Source organism: Salvelinus namaycush, chromosome 42, assembly GCF_016432855.1.
Source record: "Salvelinus namaycush isolate Seneca chromosome 42, SaNama_1.0, whole genome shotgun sequence".
NCBI classification, from domain to species: Eukaryota; Metazoa; Chordata; class Actinopteri; order Salmoniformes; family Salmonidae; genus Salvelinus; species Salvelinus namaycush.
Window position 1 is genome coordinate 21,281,710 of NC_052348.1, and position 18,869 is coordinate 21,300,578.

Genomic DNA, 18,869 nt, shown 5'->3' on the forward strand with positions numbered 1-18,869 from the left:
GCAGTGTATATTTATTTATTTATCATTATAGCCCAGACATCTGTTTACCCCTACATCCAGGGATATTTACTGTAATATATTTACGTCATTATAGCCCAGACATCTGTTACCCCTACATCCAGGGACATCTACTGTAATATATTTACATCATTATAACCCAGACATCATCTGTTACCCCTACCTCCAGGGATATCTACTGGGAGCTCCTCTCGAGAAGGCCTGAAGCGTTCCAGAAATGACCCCGCCAAGTGTGCGACTGGCCACGGCAACAGAGCAGGGGTTTCTGGGAAACACGAGTCCGGGAAACGTGAGTCCTATTTGTCGTCCACCAGCAAGTTTCCGGCGTCCATGTCTGAGAAGCCACATCGTCCAGCTTCCTCTAAGCCAGGCGCCAAGCCAGCGGCCGGGAAGGATACCGCCCTAGGACAGGACTCAGAGGTGTGCCCTAGGCAGAGCTTTTGGTTCAATCTTTTGTTTGCTATGCACAGTGTCATTAGGGCTCTTAAGATGAACTACATTATCAGTAATAATTACTTTCAGTAGTAATATCATTAGGGAAATTTCACAAATTGAATTAGAACTAACTTATAAGCAGCTTCTTCACACTCCCATCCAACCCAAGCAGTGCTTGTAAACCTTCCTTCCTTGATTTTAGGTCCAGTCCTCCAACGCGCCACAGAAGAAGCCGAATCCAACGCTGCAGAAGAAGAATCCTCCAGGTTCCTACTTGCTCTATCTGACGGGCCTCCCTGTAGATGCCAAGTACCAGGAAGTGGTGTCACTGGTGCAGTCCTTCGGCAAGGTCACCAATGTCCTCATCATCAGGAACGAGGAGGGTGAGGAGAACCAGGGGCAGCCGCAATACAGTAAAGTGAGTATAGATAACTGTGGGAGTGTCAAGTTATGCATCATACCCTTTTAATGCTAAGTGTGGTGTCTTTTTGATAAATATGAAGACATCTTGTTTACCCCTTGGAGTCGATTTCCCCGGCCCTGCATAATAAAAAAAATCCCCATCAAAATCCCTCAGTTTAAGCATTGTTGTGGACTTAACATCCAATTTGTTTGTTTTCCTGTTTATAAAAGTGTGATTTTTCAGAGCGAAAACCTGATAAAACGGAAACCTGGGAAAACTAAACAGAGAAAATGGAATTTGGGGGGAAAACTGAAACTGATTTTATAGGGCTCAATAAATAGGCTGAAGCATGGGGTTGCCCCTCTGCATTTATTCTATTATCCCAGATGTGATCTTTTAACTGGTTAGCTTCCAAAAAGTAAATGTGGACTGTTGTAACATCTTCAAAGTGCGCCAGGCAGATATATTTGTAAAGTCTTCCTGAAATCGTCCATATTGTTTTGTCGTGGCGGGAAGGATTTTGCCGTGGTATAGCACTACATATAAATGACTGCAGCGGAAACACTGATCCACTATATATACAAAAGTATGTGGACACGACGCCAAATGAGTAGGTTCGGCTATTGCTGCCACACCCGTTGCTGACAGGTGCAGAAAATCGAGCACACCGCCATGCAATCTCCATAGACAAACGTTGTCAGTAGAATGGCCTTACTGAAGAGCTCAGTGACTACCAACATGGCACCGTCATTGGGTGCCACCTTTCCAACAAGTCAATTGGTCACATTTCTACCCTGCTAGAGCTGCCCCGGTCAACTGTAAGTGTTGTTATTGTGAAGTGGAAACGTCTAGGAGCAACAACGGGTCAGCCGCGACGTGGTAGACCACACAAGCTCACAGAACAGCACCGCCAAGTGCTGAAGCACGTAGCGCGTAAAAATTGTCTGTCCTCGGTTGCAACACACTACTAATTTTCAAACTGCATCTAGAAGCAACGTCAGTACAAGTACTCTTCGTCGGGAGCTTCATGAAATGGGTTTCCATGGCCGACAGCCACACACAAGCCTAAGAACACCATGCGCAATGCCAAGCGTCGGCTGGGGTGGTGTATAGCTTGCCGTCATTGGACTCTGGAGCAGTTGAAACGCGTTCTCTGCAGTGATTAATCACTTTTTACCATCTGGCAGTCCAACGGATGAGTCTGGGTTTGGGGGATGCCAGGAGAATGCTACCTGCCCCAATGCATAGTGCCAACTGTAAAATTTGGTTGCCCCTTAGTTCCAGTGAAGGGACATGTTAACGCTATAGCATACAATGACATTCTAGACTATTCAGTGTTTCCAACTTCGTGGAAACAGTTTGGGCAAGGACCTTTACTGTTTCAGCATTACAATGCCCCCGTGCACAAAGTGAGGTCCATACAGAAATGGTTTGTCAAGATCGGTGTGAAAGCACAGAGACCTGACCTTAACCCCATCGAACACCTTTGGTATGAATTGGAACGCCCCCTGTTGAGCCAGGCCTAATCGCCCAACATCAGTTCCTGACCTCACTAATGCTCCTGTGCCAGGGACCTCACGATATGTATTGCGATTCAATATTGTTATTTTGTTGCAATTCAATGTTCCAAACATAATGCTCACAGGATGTCTGCTGTAAAGGTACAAGAGAGAGCCATGATAAAACAAGTGCAAAATAAAATGGCTTCCTCTTCAGAAAGAAGATGGAGAACAAGCTATGTGGCAAGAATACTGGTGCAGGTACAGCCCATTAGCGCAAAAATAATATTGAGATATGTGGCTGTACCCCCCCCAAATCATTAGTTTTGGATCCATCTGTCTAACCTGTGCCCCTCTCGGTGTCTCTGTTCCTCCAGGCCACTGTTTGCATGCAGAAAGAGCAGGACGCTAAAGCACTGGCTGAGTGCCTCACTCTCAACATACGGGAACACCCCATCTCTGTCTCCGACCAGGTTTGTCCCTCCCTGCTTACCGTACCAAAGCCACCTCAGCTCCCAGGTGGGTATTCATCCACTGGACTGTATATCATTGAACTGGCTCAGGTTTCCCTTGTAGTAAGGAAGCTAATAATGACAGAAAGAGGAGAAAATTAAATATAAAGAAAGGTGATGATTGATCAAATTTAATCCTTTTTTTTCTTTGTTTTACAGAATGGCGAGGAGGAGCTTACTTCCTCGATACCTGTCATTATAAAAGGGTAAGCATTATGCATTACCTATATATGCCAGGGTTATCTTTGACCCCTGACTTTTGCCACTTGTGTGTTATTACGGAGGCAGTTCTTCACACATTTCACTACTCTCCATAGAGAAGTGATCGGTGCTCCCAAGACACCTGCAGCCCCCAACGAGGCCAACTTGACCGTCAAAGGCCCAGGTAAAAAAAAACATACAATTAATGTTCTTTTGGAATGCATCCCAAATGGCACCCTATTCCCTATATAGGGCATTGTATTCTGCTCAAAAGTATTGCACTAAATAGCAAATAGGGTGCCAGCCTTAGATGTCTTGATTTAATATACAACTAATGATGTTTGATAGACCTGATCAATAAGAGTTGTGAAATGTAACCTTATACTTCTTGTCCCCCACAGAAGCCAGCGTTGGTCAGAAGAATTCAAATGAGGTGCTTTATTTTTTGTTTATCTCTCTCTTATTTGCCAGTATGTCTATTACAATTATATGAAGTCTTTCAATATTATATATCACATCTACAGAAAGACAAGTAAGTGACGGTTGTCACGTTCCGAATACAGCAGGTGTAGACTTTACTGTGAAAGCCCTTAACCAGCAATGCAGTTCAAGAAATGGAGTTTAGAAAATATTTACTAAAAAAATAAAGTTTAAAAAAAATGACAGAAGAAAATGACGTAACAGATAATAAACAGAGAGTGGCAGCAGTGTAAAAATGAGAGGGGGGGGGTTCAATGTAAATAGTCTGGGTGGCCATTTGATTAGTTGTTCAACAGTCTTGTGGCTTGGGGGTAGAAGCTGTTAAGGAGCCTTTTATTCCTTGACTTGGTGCTTCAGTACCGCTTGCTGTGCGGTAGCAGAGAGAACAGTATGACTTGGCCGATTTTTTGGGGGGGGGGGGGGCTTCCTCTGACACCACCTAGTATATAGGTCCTGGGTGTCAGGAAGATTAGTGTTCCAGCATAGTGTTTCAGTTAATCTTTAAAACAATAGAAAACAGGGAGGCAGTCAGCCAGTCAGTTAGCCAGCCAGTCAGCGGTGTCTGAGCTGTAAGATGAAATGGGTTTCCCAACAGATACACAGGGAGCAGGTGAAGCCACAGAGGAAGAGGAAGAGGGGCTGTAGAGCGGGACAGGTCGAGAGACTCAAAAGACTGCAGAGGGAAAACAAGGTGCAGAACTGAACTGATATCTCATAGGCCCAGGCAGGGGATGCTACATTATGGAACGTTTACATAGAAATCTATCATGTAGATTGGACTTGATTTGGCTCCGTCAGGACAGGTAGAATAGGAAATTGTGTGACTGTCAGCTCTTCATGATATCTCTGTATACAACGTTCTGACCGGTTTCTTTTGTTACCTCACTGAATACTCCCCGTCTTGATTGTGACGGTCTTTGTCTCCTGTGGTTTGACCTTTTTAGAGGGGCATGGTCAAGATTACTGGACTTCCTGAAAGCGGCTGCTCCGAGATTGATATCGCAAAGCTGGCCCAGCCCTTCGGAACACCTGTCAAGATCCTCCTCATCACCAAGCCCAGTGAGGTAGGAAGGCTATCCGCAATAAATCACTCACTTTCACATTATGTGGCTTAGGGCAGTGTTTCCCAACCCTGGTTCTCCAGTACCCCAACAGTACACCCTGTACAAGCACACCTGATTCAACTTGTCAACTAATCATCAGGCCCGCAATAAGTTGAACCAGGTCTGTTTGTCCAGGGCTACAACACAAATGTGTACTGTTGGGGGTACTGGAGGACCAGGTTTGGGAATTTGATTCCAACGTAGGACCTGCTGAATATATTGGCGGTGTCAATGTTCTGTCAGATGCTTTGGGTATAATGGCAATATCATGATTTTCACATGGATTTTAAACAATATAACTTGTATGCCCAATATGACTGACTGTCTGTTTGTGGTCCTCCCCAGGCTCTGGTCACCATGCAGGATGTGGAGTCAGCCCAGGAGATGGTGAAGTTTTACAACGACATGCCAGTCTGCATCAAGGACTCTGTTCTGAACATGAGCCTGCTTCCAAACCTCCTGGTGGACTTCAACAGACCGGTAAGATACTGTGGCTTGACTGACTGATCCCTATTAGCTCCTAGTGGAGCACAGGGCCTCAACCGTGCATCTCCAGCGTCCTCTGTTCTGGGCAGTTTTCATCACTTAATTCCAGGTGGTTGCTGCAAAGTATGATCACTGTTCACTATGAAAAGAGTGTTTATGCACATTCAATGTATTTTTCTCTGATCAGTGATGACATAAAGAACTTTTCATTCCATTTTATTACCACAGGTGGCCCTTTTCCATTCATTAATGGGACCCAGGAATCCTGTTAGTGTGAGTATTTTCCTGTTGCTTCAGCTAACCTGAAAGGCTCTTAATAATAGCATTGTTGCCACCCCAAGGAAAAGGTAGAGAAACACAGACAATCCCAACTGTAGACCTGCATGTTAAAACATGATTTAACCTAATGAAATGAATTACACCCAAGAGCATAAATTATTGCAGGGTCCCTTTGCAATTTCTAACAACTATTTATAAAGTTGAGCTTCTTCTAATAAATGGTACAAGTAAAGTTGTTTGTAATTGAATACATTTCAATGTTTCCAATAGGTCCTGCAGAAGGCGGAGGAGGGAGGTGATGATGACTGGAACCGTCTCCTGGTTGTCAGTAACATCCCGGCCACGCCCTCCGGCCCAACAGAGATCCAGAAACTGGTCCAGCGCTTCGGCACAGTCCAACAGACTCTGGCACTCAAGGACAAGGTGAGGGACCTGTGGGTGGGGAGGGGTGTGTGTTGGGGGACGGGACGGGTGTCTTTGTGTGCTCAAGTGTCTGTCAAAGGGAGGGACATCTTAGTGAGGAACGTTTAAGTGTTTGTGTGTTCAAGTGTCTTGCATCTACCCTGCCTACAGTAATTCCACGCCATCCATCCAATCCTGTTTTCTTTACCCCATGCAGATCATCTTTGAGATGGGAACAGCAGACATGGCCAAGAGTGTCTTCAACCGCTTCCAGAAGTTTCCCTGCATTGTTCAGAACAACAAGCTCGCCTTCTCCTGGAAACCTGATCCCAAGACTGATCTACCTAAAGTCGACATCTCCTCTGCCGGCTCAACAGCTTCAACTGGTGGCAATGACTCCCAGACTGCAGAGACCACTATGCCCCCTGGTGGCCAGGAGGACTCGCTGTCTCAGTCAGGATTAAAGGTGGAGTCAGGAACAGGGGTTGATACTAAGGTTGAAGGACAGGAGGTTCAGCCAGGGAATGAAGGGATGAACGTTGATAAAGGGGTTCAAGCCACAAAGTCTCCAGCATTAGGAGGAAAGGATCAAGAGAAGGAGCCTGATACATCTTCCTTACAGCCAGCAGGAGTGAACCAGAGAGAACCTGGAGGTCAGGGTGGAGAGGTCGTCACAGAGAAGGTTGCAGACATTTCAACAACGGAGTCCGAAGAAACTGAAGAACCAGTCTCTTCAGATGCTACCTCCGCTCCTCAAGATGCTAAACCAGAGACTGAGAAAATGTCTGTTTCCAGTTCCACAACAGCCACCCCAGCCCCAAAAGTGATGGCGGCCATCATAGAGGCCTTACGACAGGAGAGCAGGAACAGATCCTCTACCAAGGTTACCACCGACCAGGCTGCAGCTGAGAATCCTCCAGGTAAACAACCAAAAGATAAGGCGACTCCAGATGTTCAGGCTGCCCCCGCTCTACCCAGAGTGACCCCAGAGATCCTGAAGGTGCTGCTGGAGGAGTGCAGGGTCCGGTCCACCAGTAGGGCTGGCGCTGAGCAGGCCAGGAAGGAGCAGGACCAGGCGCCCCCTGCAGGCCAAAATCCATCCACTGGAAACCGAAGAGACCACAGTGGAGACGGGGAGCCTGGAAGAGAGCAGGCCACTAAGAGGAAGACCCGCGAGGAGGAAAGGGAGGAGAGGGAGAGAGCGAGGAGGGAGAGGGAGAAAGAGAGGAGGCTGAAGGCCCAAGAGGAGGAGAAGGAGAAAGGAAGAAGGGAGAGAGAGAAGAGGCGGTCCCACAGGGAACGGTCATCAGGATCACCGGGGTCCAGGTCCTCCATGAGGTATGAGGGGAGCCGGCACAGTGGGAAGAGCGGCGCCAGGTCTGAGTCCAGGAGAGGAAACGGAGAGGAGAAACAGCAGGTAAGAGAGAGGCTAGTGTGTTGGTATTCACTCTATATACAGAGAGGACAAAACATTAACAACGCTTTCTGTGACAGTCTATGATCCCTTATTGACGCCACTTGTTAAATCCACTTCAATCAGTGTAGATGAAGGGGAGGAGACGGGTTAAATAATGATTTTCAAGCCTTGAGACAATTGAGCCATGGATTGTGTGTTTGTGCCATTCAGCGGGTGAATGGGCAAGACCAAATATTTGTGCCTTTGAACAGGGTGTGGTAGTAGGTGCCAGGCACACCGGTTTGTGTCAAACCCAGCAGCGTTGCAGTTCTTTCCATGCTCAACAGTTTCCTGGTGTGTATCAAGAATGGTCCACCACCCAAAGGACATCCAGCCAACTTGACACAACTGTGCGAAGCATTGGAGTCAACATAGGCCAGCATCCCTGTGGAACGCTTTCGACACCTTGTAGAGCGGGGGGGGGGCAACTCAATATTAGGAAAGTGATCCTAATGTTTGGTGTACTCTGGTTCACTGGAGATTCTCTTTCCATCCATACATGCACAGAGTGTCATATACCCATCATGAATATAGAATGCCAATATCAACTTTCCAACCATTTTGGGGAATGACTTTCCATTTTGAAGAAAATTGTGGTTTTAAAGTTCCCTGTCCTGTGTTCTTTCAGGAAGAGGAGGAGTTAGGTGAGAAGCACGTCCCCTTCGACATGGAAGACTTTGTGACTGTGGACGAGGTGGGGGAAGCAGCTGCGGTGCCCCGTCCTCTCCCCGGGACTACCACAGAGGTGACTGAGGTTACAGAGGTGACCGTCAACGACCCTGTGACCACAGCCTCTGAGGCGGAGCAGCAGGCACCAGCTGACACTACATCGATGGAGTTGGAGGGTGAGCCTGGGACACCCAAGGTACGGGAGGAAGCTCTGGACAAACGAGAACAGAAGGAGGGGGGGTTGTCCCCCGCAACCACAGAGGGGTCGGTGAAGACTGCAGAGGGACCTGGGGAGGTGACAGAGGAGACATTTCCAGACTGTCAGGATGACATCAAAGAGGTCAGTGTGTCTAGTCGCATTCCTATTTGAGTAATCCCTTTCCGAAAAGAAAGGCTTCAACTCTATAGCATTCAACAACGAGCAGATCGGTGATAAGACTACTTCAACTGAGGAAGGAAAAAAATGAAGTGTTTCTAAAGTGTGAACACGACCCCATTCTTATCTAACATTACTCTCCTTCAGCCTGTGGTCACTGTGCCCAAGACAACCTGCGACGAGGTCACTGAGGAGTCCACAACCACAGACGCACCTGCCGCCGCTGGAGAAGAGGAAAGGGATGGAGAAAAGGAGGGTCTCAACATGGGGACGTTTCTGACGGTGGACGAGGTGGGACAAATGGAGGAGGACGGGGAGAAGAGGTCTGCTGAGAACGGTAAGAAACATACTGTATATCATTGCTATGCTTGTCTCGTGAAAGCCCGTCATTGTAAATAAAATCTGTTCTGCTGTGCTTACCTGTATAAATAAATGTGTTTTTTAAATGAAGATATGGTAGGAAACTGGCCAGTAGAGGTAAGAAACAAACTTTATATTAAGTCAATCTGCAACATATTTGTCTGAGGAGACTGGGTTGTGTTCAGTAGCGAAATGTTTTGAAATGGAAAATAAATGAGTGGTTTGGACAAGTTCAGGTAGTCCCTACATGATGTTCTTTTTTTCTGATCTACCGTCTGGTTTGCCACAGGAGGAAAAAGACTACAGGTAGAATGTTGTTTTGAGATATGGTAGCCAGCCTACTGTATGCATAGTAGTGGTTGAGTTGGCCACCCGCCTTTTTGTTAAGTGGTCAATGAATGGTAACCTGGTTTACATAGATTATTGGTTGTGGTCATTGTAGAGGAGTGGTAGTGGCGAGGTCAGATAACCAACTGTATGTGGTAGAGGTGTAATGGTACAAGCATTAGTACTGAACCGTTCGGTATGGGGACCTCAGATCGGTCTGCACTGTGAACCCGAATGAATAGATAAATAAAACATCTGTGTGTGTGTATACACAGTACCAGTCAAAAGTTTACACACCTACTCATTCCAGGGTTTTTCTTTATTTGTATTATTTTTTACATTGTAGAATATTAGTTAAGTCATCAAAACAATTAAATAACACATAGAATCATGTAATAACCAAAAAAGTGGCCAACCTTTGCCTTGATGACAGCTTTGCACATTCTTGGCATTCTCTCAACCAGCTTCATAAGGTAGCCACCTGGAATGCATTTCAATTAACAAGTGTGCCTTAAGTTAATTTGTAGAATGTGTTTCCTTATTGCTTTTGAGCCAGTCAGTTGTGTTGTGACAAGGTAGGGGTGTGTCGTAACGTTGTATTGGTTAATGTGACGACTGCTGTTTATAATTACGTGATTTAATGAGTCAGGTATTAACTCGTTAACCTGGGGGCACCATGGGAAAGTTTTGGCTTTGAGTTTCTATTTCCCAAAATAACTCAAATAATATCAGAATATCGATTTTACAACAGTCGCTGATCCTGCTTGAATTCACCCTCTTAGACACAGCTACTCATCCGTAGCATAGATTGTTAAAAGGTTCCTTTGTCTTCTTCAACCTCGTGTTGCGTTTTGGTGTTACAACTAATCGGACCTTGGCTGCAGCTCGTGGTCACTTAGTTAAAATGTTAATTCTTAACTCGCATGTTTTATACCCTCGGGTCAGAAATGGGCCTTTCCGCCTTTAGGGCAAGTTCTCTGGGTGTAACTAGTTACGAGGCAAGGTCTGGATTTTGCTCAGATGCAATTTAGACAACTTCACATTTCATCTTTAAAAAATAAAAAACATTCTCTTTGATCTGGAAATGTTTTCCACACAACATACAATAAATATGCCATCGTCAAGCGCTTGTTGTGAAAACTCTTCAAGTTACAATGTTTTCGTTATAACGTCGTCATTTAACTTATAATAACAAAAACAACATTCATTTTCACATTCCGTCTGTCGTCATGACTACCATTTTGTCTGATGAAACAGTCCATTTATTGCATGTTAGGTAGGTTCTCCATAGGCCCATCATACATTCCATTCCTCCATACTGAGAGGACAAAGAAATGTGTCTGCTGCTTTAAGATTTACAATGGGCGTGAGGTGTCAAAAATCCCCCACCTCCATACCTCTCCATCTCTCCCCCGCTGGTGGGTGTGAGAGATATCTCTGTAGGATTATGGTCCACGGTAACCTGACCCGAACAGGCCAGTCATGACAGGTGGTATACAGAAGATAGCCCTATTTGGTAAAAGACCAAGTCCATAATATGGCAACAACCGCTCAAATAAGCAAAGAGAAATGACAGTCCATCATTACTTTTAAGGCAAAGGTCAGTCAATCCAGATAATGTCAAGAACGTTGAAAGTTTCTTCAAGTGCAGTCGCAAAAACCATCAAGCGCTATGATGAAACTGTCTCTCATAAGGACCGCCACAGGAAAGGAAGACCCAAAGTTACCTTTGCTCCTGAGCAAAGAAACCACTACTAATGGACACCAATAAAAAGAGACTTGCTTGGGCCAAGAAACACGAGCAATGGTCATTACACCGGTGGAAATCTGTCCTTTGGTTTGAGTCCAAATTTGTGATTTTTATTTGTTGTTGTTACAACCGCCGTGTCTTTGTGAGATGCTGAGTAGGTGAACTGATGATCTCTGCATGTGTGGTTCCCACCGTGAAGCATGGAGGAGGAGGTGTGATGGTGTTTGGGTGCTTTGCTGGTGACAGTCAGTGATTTATTTAGAATTCAAGGTACACTTTTTATTTAACCTTTTATTTAACTGTGCAAGTCAGTTAAGAACAAATTGTTATTTACAATGACGGCCTACCCCGGCCAAACCCGGACGACGCTGGGCCAATTGTGCACCGCCTTATGGGACTCCCAATTACGGCCAGATGTGATACAGCCTGGATTCAAACCAGGGACTGTTGTAACGCCTCTTGCACTGAGATGCAGTGCCTTAGACCACTGCGCCACTCGGGAGCACTTAACCAGCATGGCTACCACAACATTCTGCAGGGATTTGCCATCCCATCTGGTTTGCGCTTAGTGGGACAGTCATTTGTTTTTCAACAGGACAATGACCCAAAACACACCTCCAGGCTGTTTAAGGGCTACTTGACCAAGGAGAGTGATGGAGTAACCGGGTGGTCCTGCTTGAATCAGATGACCTGGCCTCCACCATCACCCGACCCCAATTTAAAATGGTTAGGGATGAATTGGACTGCAAAGTGAAGGAAAAGCAGCCAACAAATGCTCAGCATGTGTGGGAACTCCTTCAAGACTGTTGAAAAAGCATTCCAGGTGAAGCTGGTTGAGAGAATGCAAAGAGTTTGCAAAGGGTGGCAACTTTGAAGGATATGAAATATTTTGATTTGTATAACACATTGTTGGTTACTACGTGATTCCATATGTGTTATTTCATTGTTTTGATGTCTTCACTATTATTCTACAATGTAGAAAATAGTAAAAATTTAATGAAAACCCTTGAATGAGTAGGTGTCCAAACTGTTGATTGGTACTGTATATATCCATTTAAATGCCTACGCAGCATCAGTAAATCTAATCTGGGAAAAGAAACATTTAGGCTGTTCTGTTAAAACAACTACAGTCTTATGTGCATGTTGGAATCAAAATGATTTCATTGTCACATTTCACTGTCCTTTTGTGAGGCGCAGCAGGGAACTAGTTCTGTACGATGGGGAGTGGTGGGATGGATAAACCCAAAAGGATTTGCCATTGATATTTACATCTCCAGTTTGGGAAAATGTTGGTTTCCCAGTAGATAACGGTGTTGTCGACACTGCTCAACCAGAATAGCCTATGCAGCTGCCAACACCTCAAACATTTTGAAACGTTTACTTAGAAAACACCCCAGTTTTCCTACCATCGTAGCTTCAACAACACAACTTTGTCTCCCCTCTGCATTCAAGTAGCTTCAGCTGATTCTAAATGGGCCAAAGAAATGACCAGAGCGATAGGTATGTTTATAGCCGTGGATATGCGCTGCTTCTCGGTGGTTGAGAAGAATAAGGGGTTTCGGCACCTCGTCAAAGTGTTCGAGCCACGTTACGAACTTCGCCCTCTCGCACCCATTTCACCAAACAGGTAGTATCCGCTTCCATATAAGCAAGCTAAAGCTGAAGTAGTCAATGTATTGGCCAATGCACCCATGTGTTGCGCTTACTACAGATAGATAGACCTCCAGGGCTACAGAGAGCTACTTAGCAGTGACAGCACATCACCCAGGAGTGGGAAATGAGAAGTACGGTGCTACAGATACGCCCCTCTTTATGAGAGTCAAATAAGTGCATATTTTTCTCTTTGTTCAAAACATTATAGCATGAGCCATGTTTGCATATTGATTTTACAAGTATTACTTTTACAAGTGACTGAGTGTTGTTGAGTAATCCTGTGTTTTCAATCACGAAAATCCGAAGTGTTATTCCTGATTGTGCATTATGACTAATTACACAACGGGTGGGTCTAATGCTGATTGGTCAAAACCGCGTTCCAGCCAGTGTCTGTTCCAGAAGTTAACACTGGCTAAATCTATGACATTAAATTGCCAATTTTTTTTAGTTACACCTGACTGCGCAATCCAGTCTCATCAGCCCAGCCAAGCAATTTATAAACTTGATCTGCACTATTAAAAAGCATTCTAGACATTATCTCACGTTTCTTTTAGACTAACATTTAGTTATCAACAGCAAAGATTTGTTTAAACGTTGCTGTCTCTGACATTTGCAACATTGTTTCAACGTTCAAATGCGATCTCCAGCTTTCCCATAGTAATGAACGTCGGGGAACAGGGACGATAGAGGCAGACAGTGTTTCTCAGCCAGTTGAATTCATGAATCAGCTGGCATCACTTTTATGGATATAAACTTGGCAAAAAAAGAAAAGTCCCTTTTTCAGGACCATGTCTTTAAAAAATAATTTGTAAAAATCCAAATAACTTCACAGATTTTCATTGTAAAGGGTTTAAACACTGTTTCCCATGCTTGTTCATTGAACCATAAACAATTCATGGACCTGCACCTGTGGAACGGTCATTAAGACACTAACAGTTTACAGACGGTAGGCAATTAAGGTCACAATTATGACAATTTAGGACACTGAAAAACACAAAAAGAAAGATGCCCAGGGTCCCTGCTCATCTGCGTAAACGTGCCTTAGTCATGCTGCAAGGAGACATGAGGACTGCAGATGTTGCCAGGCCAATACATTGCAATGTACTGTGAGACACCTAAGACAGGACGGACAGCTGATCGTCCTCGCAGTGGCATACCACGTGTAACAACACCTGCACAGGATCGGTACAGCCGAACTTAATTTAAAAAATATATATTTCACCTTCATTTAACCAGGTAGGCCAGTTGAGAACAAGTACTCATTTACAACTGTGACCTGGCCAAGAGTGATAGATGTGCAAGTAGACATTACTTGTGTGCAAAAGAGCAACAACAACAAAAACATCACACCTGCAGGACAGGTACAGGATGGCAACAACAACTGCCCGAGTTACGCCAGGAACGCACAATCCCTCCATCAGTGCTCAGACTGTCCGCAATAGGATTTTGGAGGTGGATGGTCCGTCATGGACTGGGGCGGTGTGTCAAAGCGTCATCGGACTGAGGTTGTTGTCATTGCAGGCAATCTCAATGCTGTGTGTTACAGGGAAGACATCCTCCTCCCTCATGTGGTTCCCTTCCTGCAGGCTCATCCTGACATGACCCTCCAGCATGACAAGGCCACCTGCCATACTGCTCGTTCTGTGTGTAATTTCCTGAAAGAATGAAGGAATGTCAGTGTTCTGCCATGGCCAGCGAAGAGCCCAGATCTCAATCCCATTGAGCATGTCTGGGACCTGTTGGATCGGAGGGTGAGGGCTAGGGCCATTCCCCCCCCAGAAATATCCGGAACTTGCAGGTGCCTTGGTGGAAGAGTGGGGTAACATCTCACAGCAAGAACTGGCAAATCTGGTGCAGTCTATGAGGAGGAGATACACTGCAGTACTTAATGCAGCATGTGGCCACACCAGATACTGAGTGTTACTTTTTAGATTTTGACCCCCCCTTGTTCAGGGACACTATTCCATTTCGGTTAGTCACATGTCTGTGGAATTTGTTCAGTTTGTCTCAGTTGTTTAATCTTATGTTCATTCAAATATTTAGACATGTTAAGTTTGCTGAAAATATACGCAGTTGACAGTGAGGGGACGTTTATTTTTTTGCTGAGTTTATATACACAAATGTCATTGAGAAAAGGTCAAACGAAACAAATTGCAGCTAGTTTGCAGTGATTGTGTTAGCTGTGTTGTTGGCTAGCTCCCCTGAACAACAGTGCCCTGAAGAGTGAACATATTTTCTATGCCAGGTGAAATTGCGCCTCATTAGCTCATTGTTATCAATGAATCCAAATAAATGTCACTAGAAATCAGTTTATGCAGCTACTTACTGCAGCTGTTTTTCTGGTTGCACTTTTTGACGTGTCTAAGTTTTCCTTTGCTTGCTAGCTAGCCACCTATGGCTAGGAACGTTGCCAGCCAGTTTGGCAATGGAACATTTTAGAGCGAACAACTGGGTTGTGTCCATAGATACAGAACAAAACGACTGGATCGCATCTCTGGCAACCGAACCGATAGAATGAACGACCAGCCGGCTTGAGTAGCAACCCTAGAATTGTGTTGGGACTATGTTGTGGAAGAATGAAAATTTGTATGAATAAATTCATCAAAATAACGTTAATTAAAATATGTAAATCATTATTTGAATATGTTGGTAACCTGTTTTATAAAGGTTATAATGCCCTTAAAGCCAGTGTTTGACACAGGCCTAACAACACCCGTGCCAATATATCCTCAACACAGGCTTCTCTGGCATTCACTTAATGAACATATATGGAATCTGGAATACCAACACTATTTTTATGAAATAAAATAAAAATTGCTACAGTAACATTTGTCATTTCATTTTCCCACTCTACCGAAACTGAATCGTGGCCCCAACACCGCAATACGTACCTAACCGTGGGTTTGGTGAACCGTTACAGTCCAAGTATGTAGATCAATGGTAGCTATGGTAACCACTATACGGCTAGATGATAAAATGTGAAGAGGTGAACTCAGCCAAATCAATGGTGGTAGCAAGCTCATGTTAACCTGGTTACCAGTCTGTTTTGCGTTATGCCACTCCTCATGATGGCACGAAATGCTGGGTTCTTTGAGAAGTTGTAGAAAAATATGGTTGGTTGACAGCCTGAAACCACGTTAGTTGGATTGTTTTTAAGGTGTCAGTGATTTTTATTTCTGTGATTCATGCTTTAAAGACTTGAATTATATTTTTGTTCCTTCCTTGTAAGGACATTCTGGTGACTTGTCAGGTCTAGGAAAACTCACACCAACAAAGAGAACAGTTAAGGTGTCAGTGATGACCCTGCTCCTTCCTCCATCTTCTCTTTCATCTCTCAGTGGAGTCAGAGCGAAGGAGGACATCTCAGGAGGAGAGAGAGGAGGAGACAGCGAGGAGGAAGATGAAGATGGAACCCCTCTTTTATAAAGACTACAGCATCCCTCCTTTCAACCCTGACAGCCCTGTCGGTGAGACTCAAATGATGCTGCGTTTGACAAACTAACTAATTGTTGAAATTGATTAGGGTAGCTCTAATGATAAATTTGTCAAGCTTATCTATTGTCAGAATACTGTGTGTGTATATGTTTACATAGGTCCCATAGTATAATCACATGTCATTTGTATATCTTAAAACAGGTTTTGTTTCTGGTCTGTTTGATCACTATCAGGCATGGAGTTTCTGGTCCCCAAGTCAGGCTTCTTCTGCAAGGTGTGTTCTAAGTTCTACAGCGGAACTGACGAGGCTGAGAAGAACCACTGCAAGACCCTCAAACACCATCAGAACCTGGAGGTGAGAACCCAAAACAACCAATCAGACACAACACTGACAAGTCAACCACCAATCAGAAATAACATTTTGACAATCAGGGATGGGGTCAATTCCATTGAGTAAATTCATTTGGCAAAATAAATTTGGAATTTCAGTTTGCTTCCTGAATTGCTTTTATTGTCCAGGTGTTACGTGTTTGATAATTAATACATTGATACTCAGGAGTGGGGAAGGAGATGAAGGAATGTGTCCAGTCATGGAAACCATCAGCTTAAGATTGGCAGCAGTGGCGCTCTCTCGTGGAACCCGTATGTTCCACATATGAATCAACATTATCTAGTAAGTAAGATACTCACTCATGATTTTCTTTTTATTCTTCTACAGAAATCCCTGGAGAAGTGGAGAGCGAAGAAAGACTGACTTTCCACTATGAGCTGAAGAGTTAAATATTGACTGGCTGTGTCCCAACTCTTTTCCTACTTGTTTTTGTTTTTCTTCCCCATGGGTCCAATCTCTCCCTCACTCACAACTATAACGGTTTCATTTTGTTAGTTATTTTCCCATGATATAGAAGAGAAGTGACTCAATAGAGAGTAATTAAAGTAGAAACCAGTGTACAATGAAAATAAAGTGTTTTATTCAATCGCTGTGTCTTTGTTTTAAAGTTGAAACCATCCTTTGAAGACATGTTTACCCGAGTCACCTTTTACCCTTATTCAATACAACTTTATTCATCCCCCCAGGGAAATTCTGTCTATCTACTTATGCATTATCCTGATTTGAATACTGCTAGTTCAGCAGTGTGGTTTCCATGCACACAAAGGGAAATGTACTGATTTCCATGTTCAACTCATGCATGGACCATTAGCTTCCCCTAGCCATAGCACAGCTAGCCACTGTGCTAAAACCTCTAACCTCATGTTAACATGGAAATATATTAGACTTGGCTCTAGTTAAGGTATCGTGCTCTTTTATATACAGTAGCTATTTCAAATCCATACATTCCAATGACTCATTACTTCACTGCAACAGTTGATTTCTGTAAAAGAGAATTCTGTCAACATAAATACATTAAAACAAACAAAACATGTTTTTTATTGTTTCTGATCACTGACAACGATGAGACAGCCAATAGGGAGGAGATCAGAGAACTGGCAGTGTGGTGCCAGGACAACAACCTCTCAATGTGAGCAAGACAAAGGAGCTGATAGTGGACTATAAGAAAAGGAGGGACGAACAGGCATCCATTAACGTCGACGGGTCTGAAGTGGAGCTGGTCGAGAGTTTTAAGTTCCTTGGTGTCCACGTCACCAACAAACTAACATGGTCCAAACACACCATGACAGTTGTGAAGAGGACAGGACAACACCTTTAACCCCTCAGGGAACTGAAAAGATTTGGCATGGGTCCCCAGATCCACAAAGTAATACAGCTGCACCATCGAGAACATCCAGACAGGTTGCATTGCCTGATGGTGATCAAACAGACCAGTACATCACTGGGACCAAGCTTCCTGCCATCCAGGACCTATTTGCAGTTGAAGTCGGAAGTTTACATACACCTTAGCCAAATGCATTTAAACTCAATTCTTCACAATTCCTGACATTTATTCCTAGTAAAAATTCCCTGTCTCAGTTCAGTTATGATCACCACTTTATTTTAAGTATGTGAGATGTCAGAATAATAGAATGATTATTTCTGCTTTTATTTCTTTCATCACATTCCCAGTGGGTCAGAAGTTTACACACTCAATTAGTATTTGGTAGCATTGCCTTTAAATTGTTTAATTTGGGTCAAATGTTTCAGGTAGCCTTCCACAAGCTTCCCACATTAAGTTATGTGAATTTTGACCCACTCCTGACAGAGCTGGTGTAACTGAGTCAGATTTGTAGGCCTCCTTGCTCGCACACGCTTTTTCAGTTCTGCCCACACGTTTTCCACACAAAGTAACTTTACTTTGTTGTCCTTAAGACATTTTGCCACAACTTTGGAAGTATGCTTGGCATCATTGTCAATTTGGAAGACCCATTTGTGACCAAGCTTTAACTTCCTGACTGATGTCTTGAGATGTTGCTTCAATATATCCACATAATTTTCCTCCCTCATGATGCCATCTATTTTGTGAAGTGCACCAGTCCCTCCCGCAGCAAAGCATCCCCACAACATGATGCTGCCACTCCCGTGCTTCACGGTTGGGATGGTGTTCTTTGGCTTGCAACCCTCCCCCTTTTCCTCCAAAAATAACGATGGTCATTATGGCCAAAGAGTACTATTTTTGTTTCATCAGACCAGAGGACATTTCTCCAAAAAGTACAATCTTTGTCCGCAGCTGCAAACCGTAGTCCGGCTTTTTTATGCCGGTTTTGGAGCAGTGGCTTCTTCCTTACTGAGCGACCTTTCAGGTTATGTCGATATAGGACTCGTTTTACTGTGGATATAGATACCTTTGTACCTGTTTCCTCCAGCATCTTCACAAGGTCCTTTGCTGTTGTTCTGGGATTGATCTGCACTTTTCGTACCAAAGTACATTCATCTCTAGGAGACAGAACACTTCTCCTTCCTGAGCGGAATGAGGGCTGTGTGGTCCCATGGTGTTTATACTTGCGTACTATTGTTTGTACAGATGAACGTGGTACCTTCAGGCGTTTGGAAATTGCTCCCAAGGATGAACCAGACTTTTGGAGTTCTACA

The 18,869-nt window shown here is 44.2% G+C and overlaps 1 protein-coding gene across 1 annotated transcript in view; it reads left to right on the forward strand.

The window, feature by feature from the left end:
• Positions 1-17,245, forward strand: part of LOC120034778 (zinc finger protein 638-like) — a 30,790-nt gene extending 13,545 nt beyond the window's left edge. The window contains exons 7-22 of the mRNA XM_038981382.1: positions 188-438; positions 656-871; positions 2,733-2,828; positions 3,027-3,073; positions 3,185-3,252; positions 3,470-3,501; positions 4,493-4,612; positions 4,997-5,131; positions 5,366-5,410; positions 5,687-5,839; positions 6,036-7,235; positions 7,903-8,283; positions 8,467-8,656; positions 15,748-15,876; positions 16,078-16,199; positions 16,563-17,245. Of these exons, the coding sequence (XP_038837310.1) occupies positions 188-438; positions 656-871; positions 2,733-2,828; positions 3,027-3,073; positions 3,185-3,252; positions 3,470-3,501; positions 4,493-4,612; positions 4,997-5,131; positions 5,366-5,410; positions 5,687-5,839; positions 6,036-7,235; positions 7,903-8,283; positions 8,467-8,656; positions 15,748-15,876; positions 16,078-16,199; positions 16,563-16,598 (3,221 nt within the window). The 3' untranslated portion in view covers positions 16,599-17,245. The remainder of the gene's footprint in view (positions 1-187; positions 439-655; positions 872-2,732; positions 2,829-3,026; positions 3,074-3,184; positions 3,253-3,469; positions 3,502-4,492; positions 4,613-4,996; positions 5,132-5,365; positions 5,411-5,686; positions 5,840-6,035; positions 7,236-7,902; positions 8,284-8,466; positions 8,657-15,747; positions 15,877-16,077; positions 16,200-16,562) is intronic.
• The last annotated feature ends 1,624 nt before the right edge of the window (positions 17,246-18,869 follow it).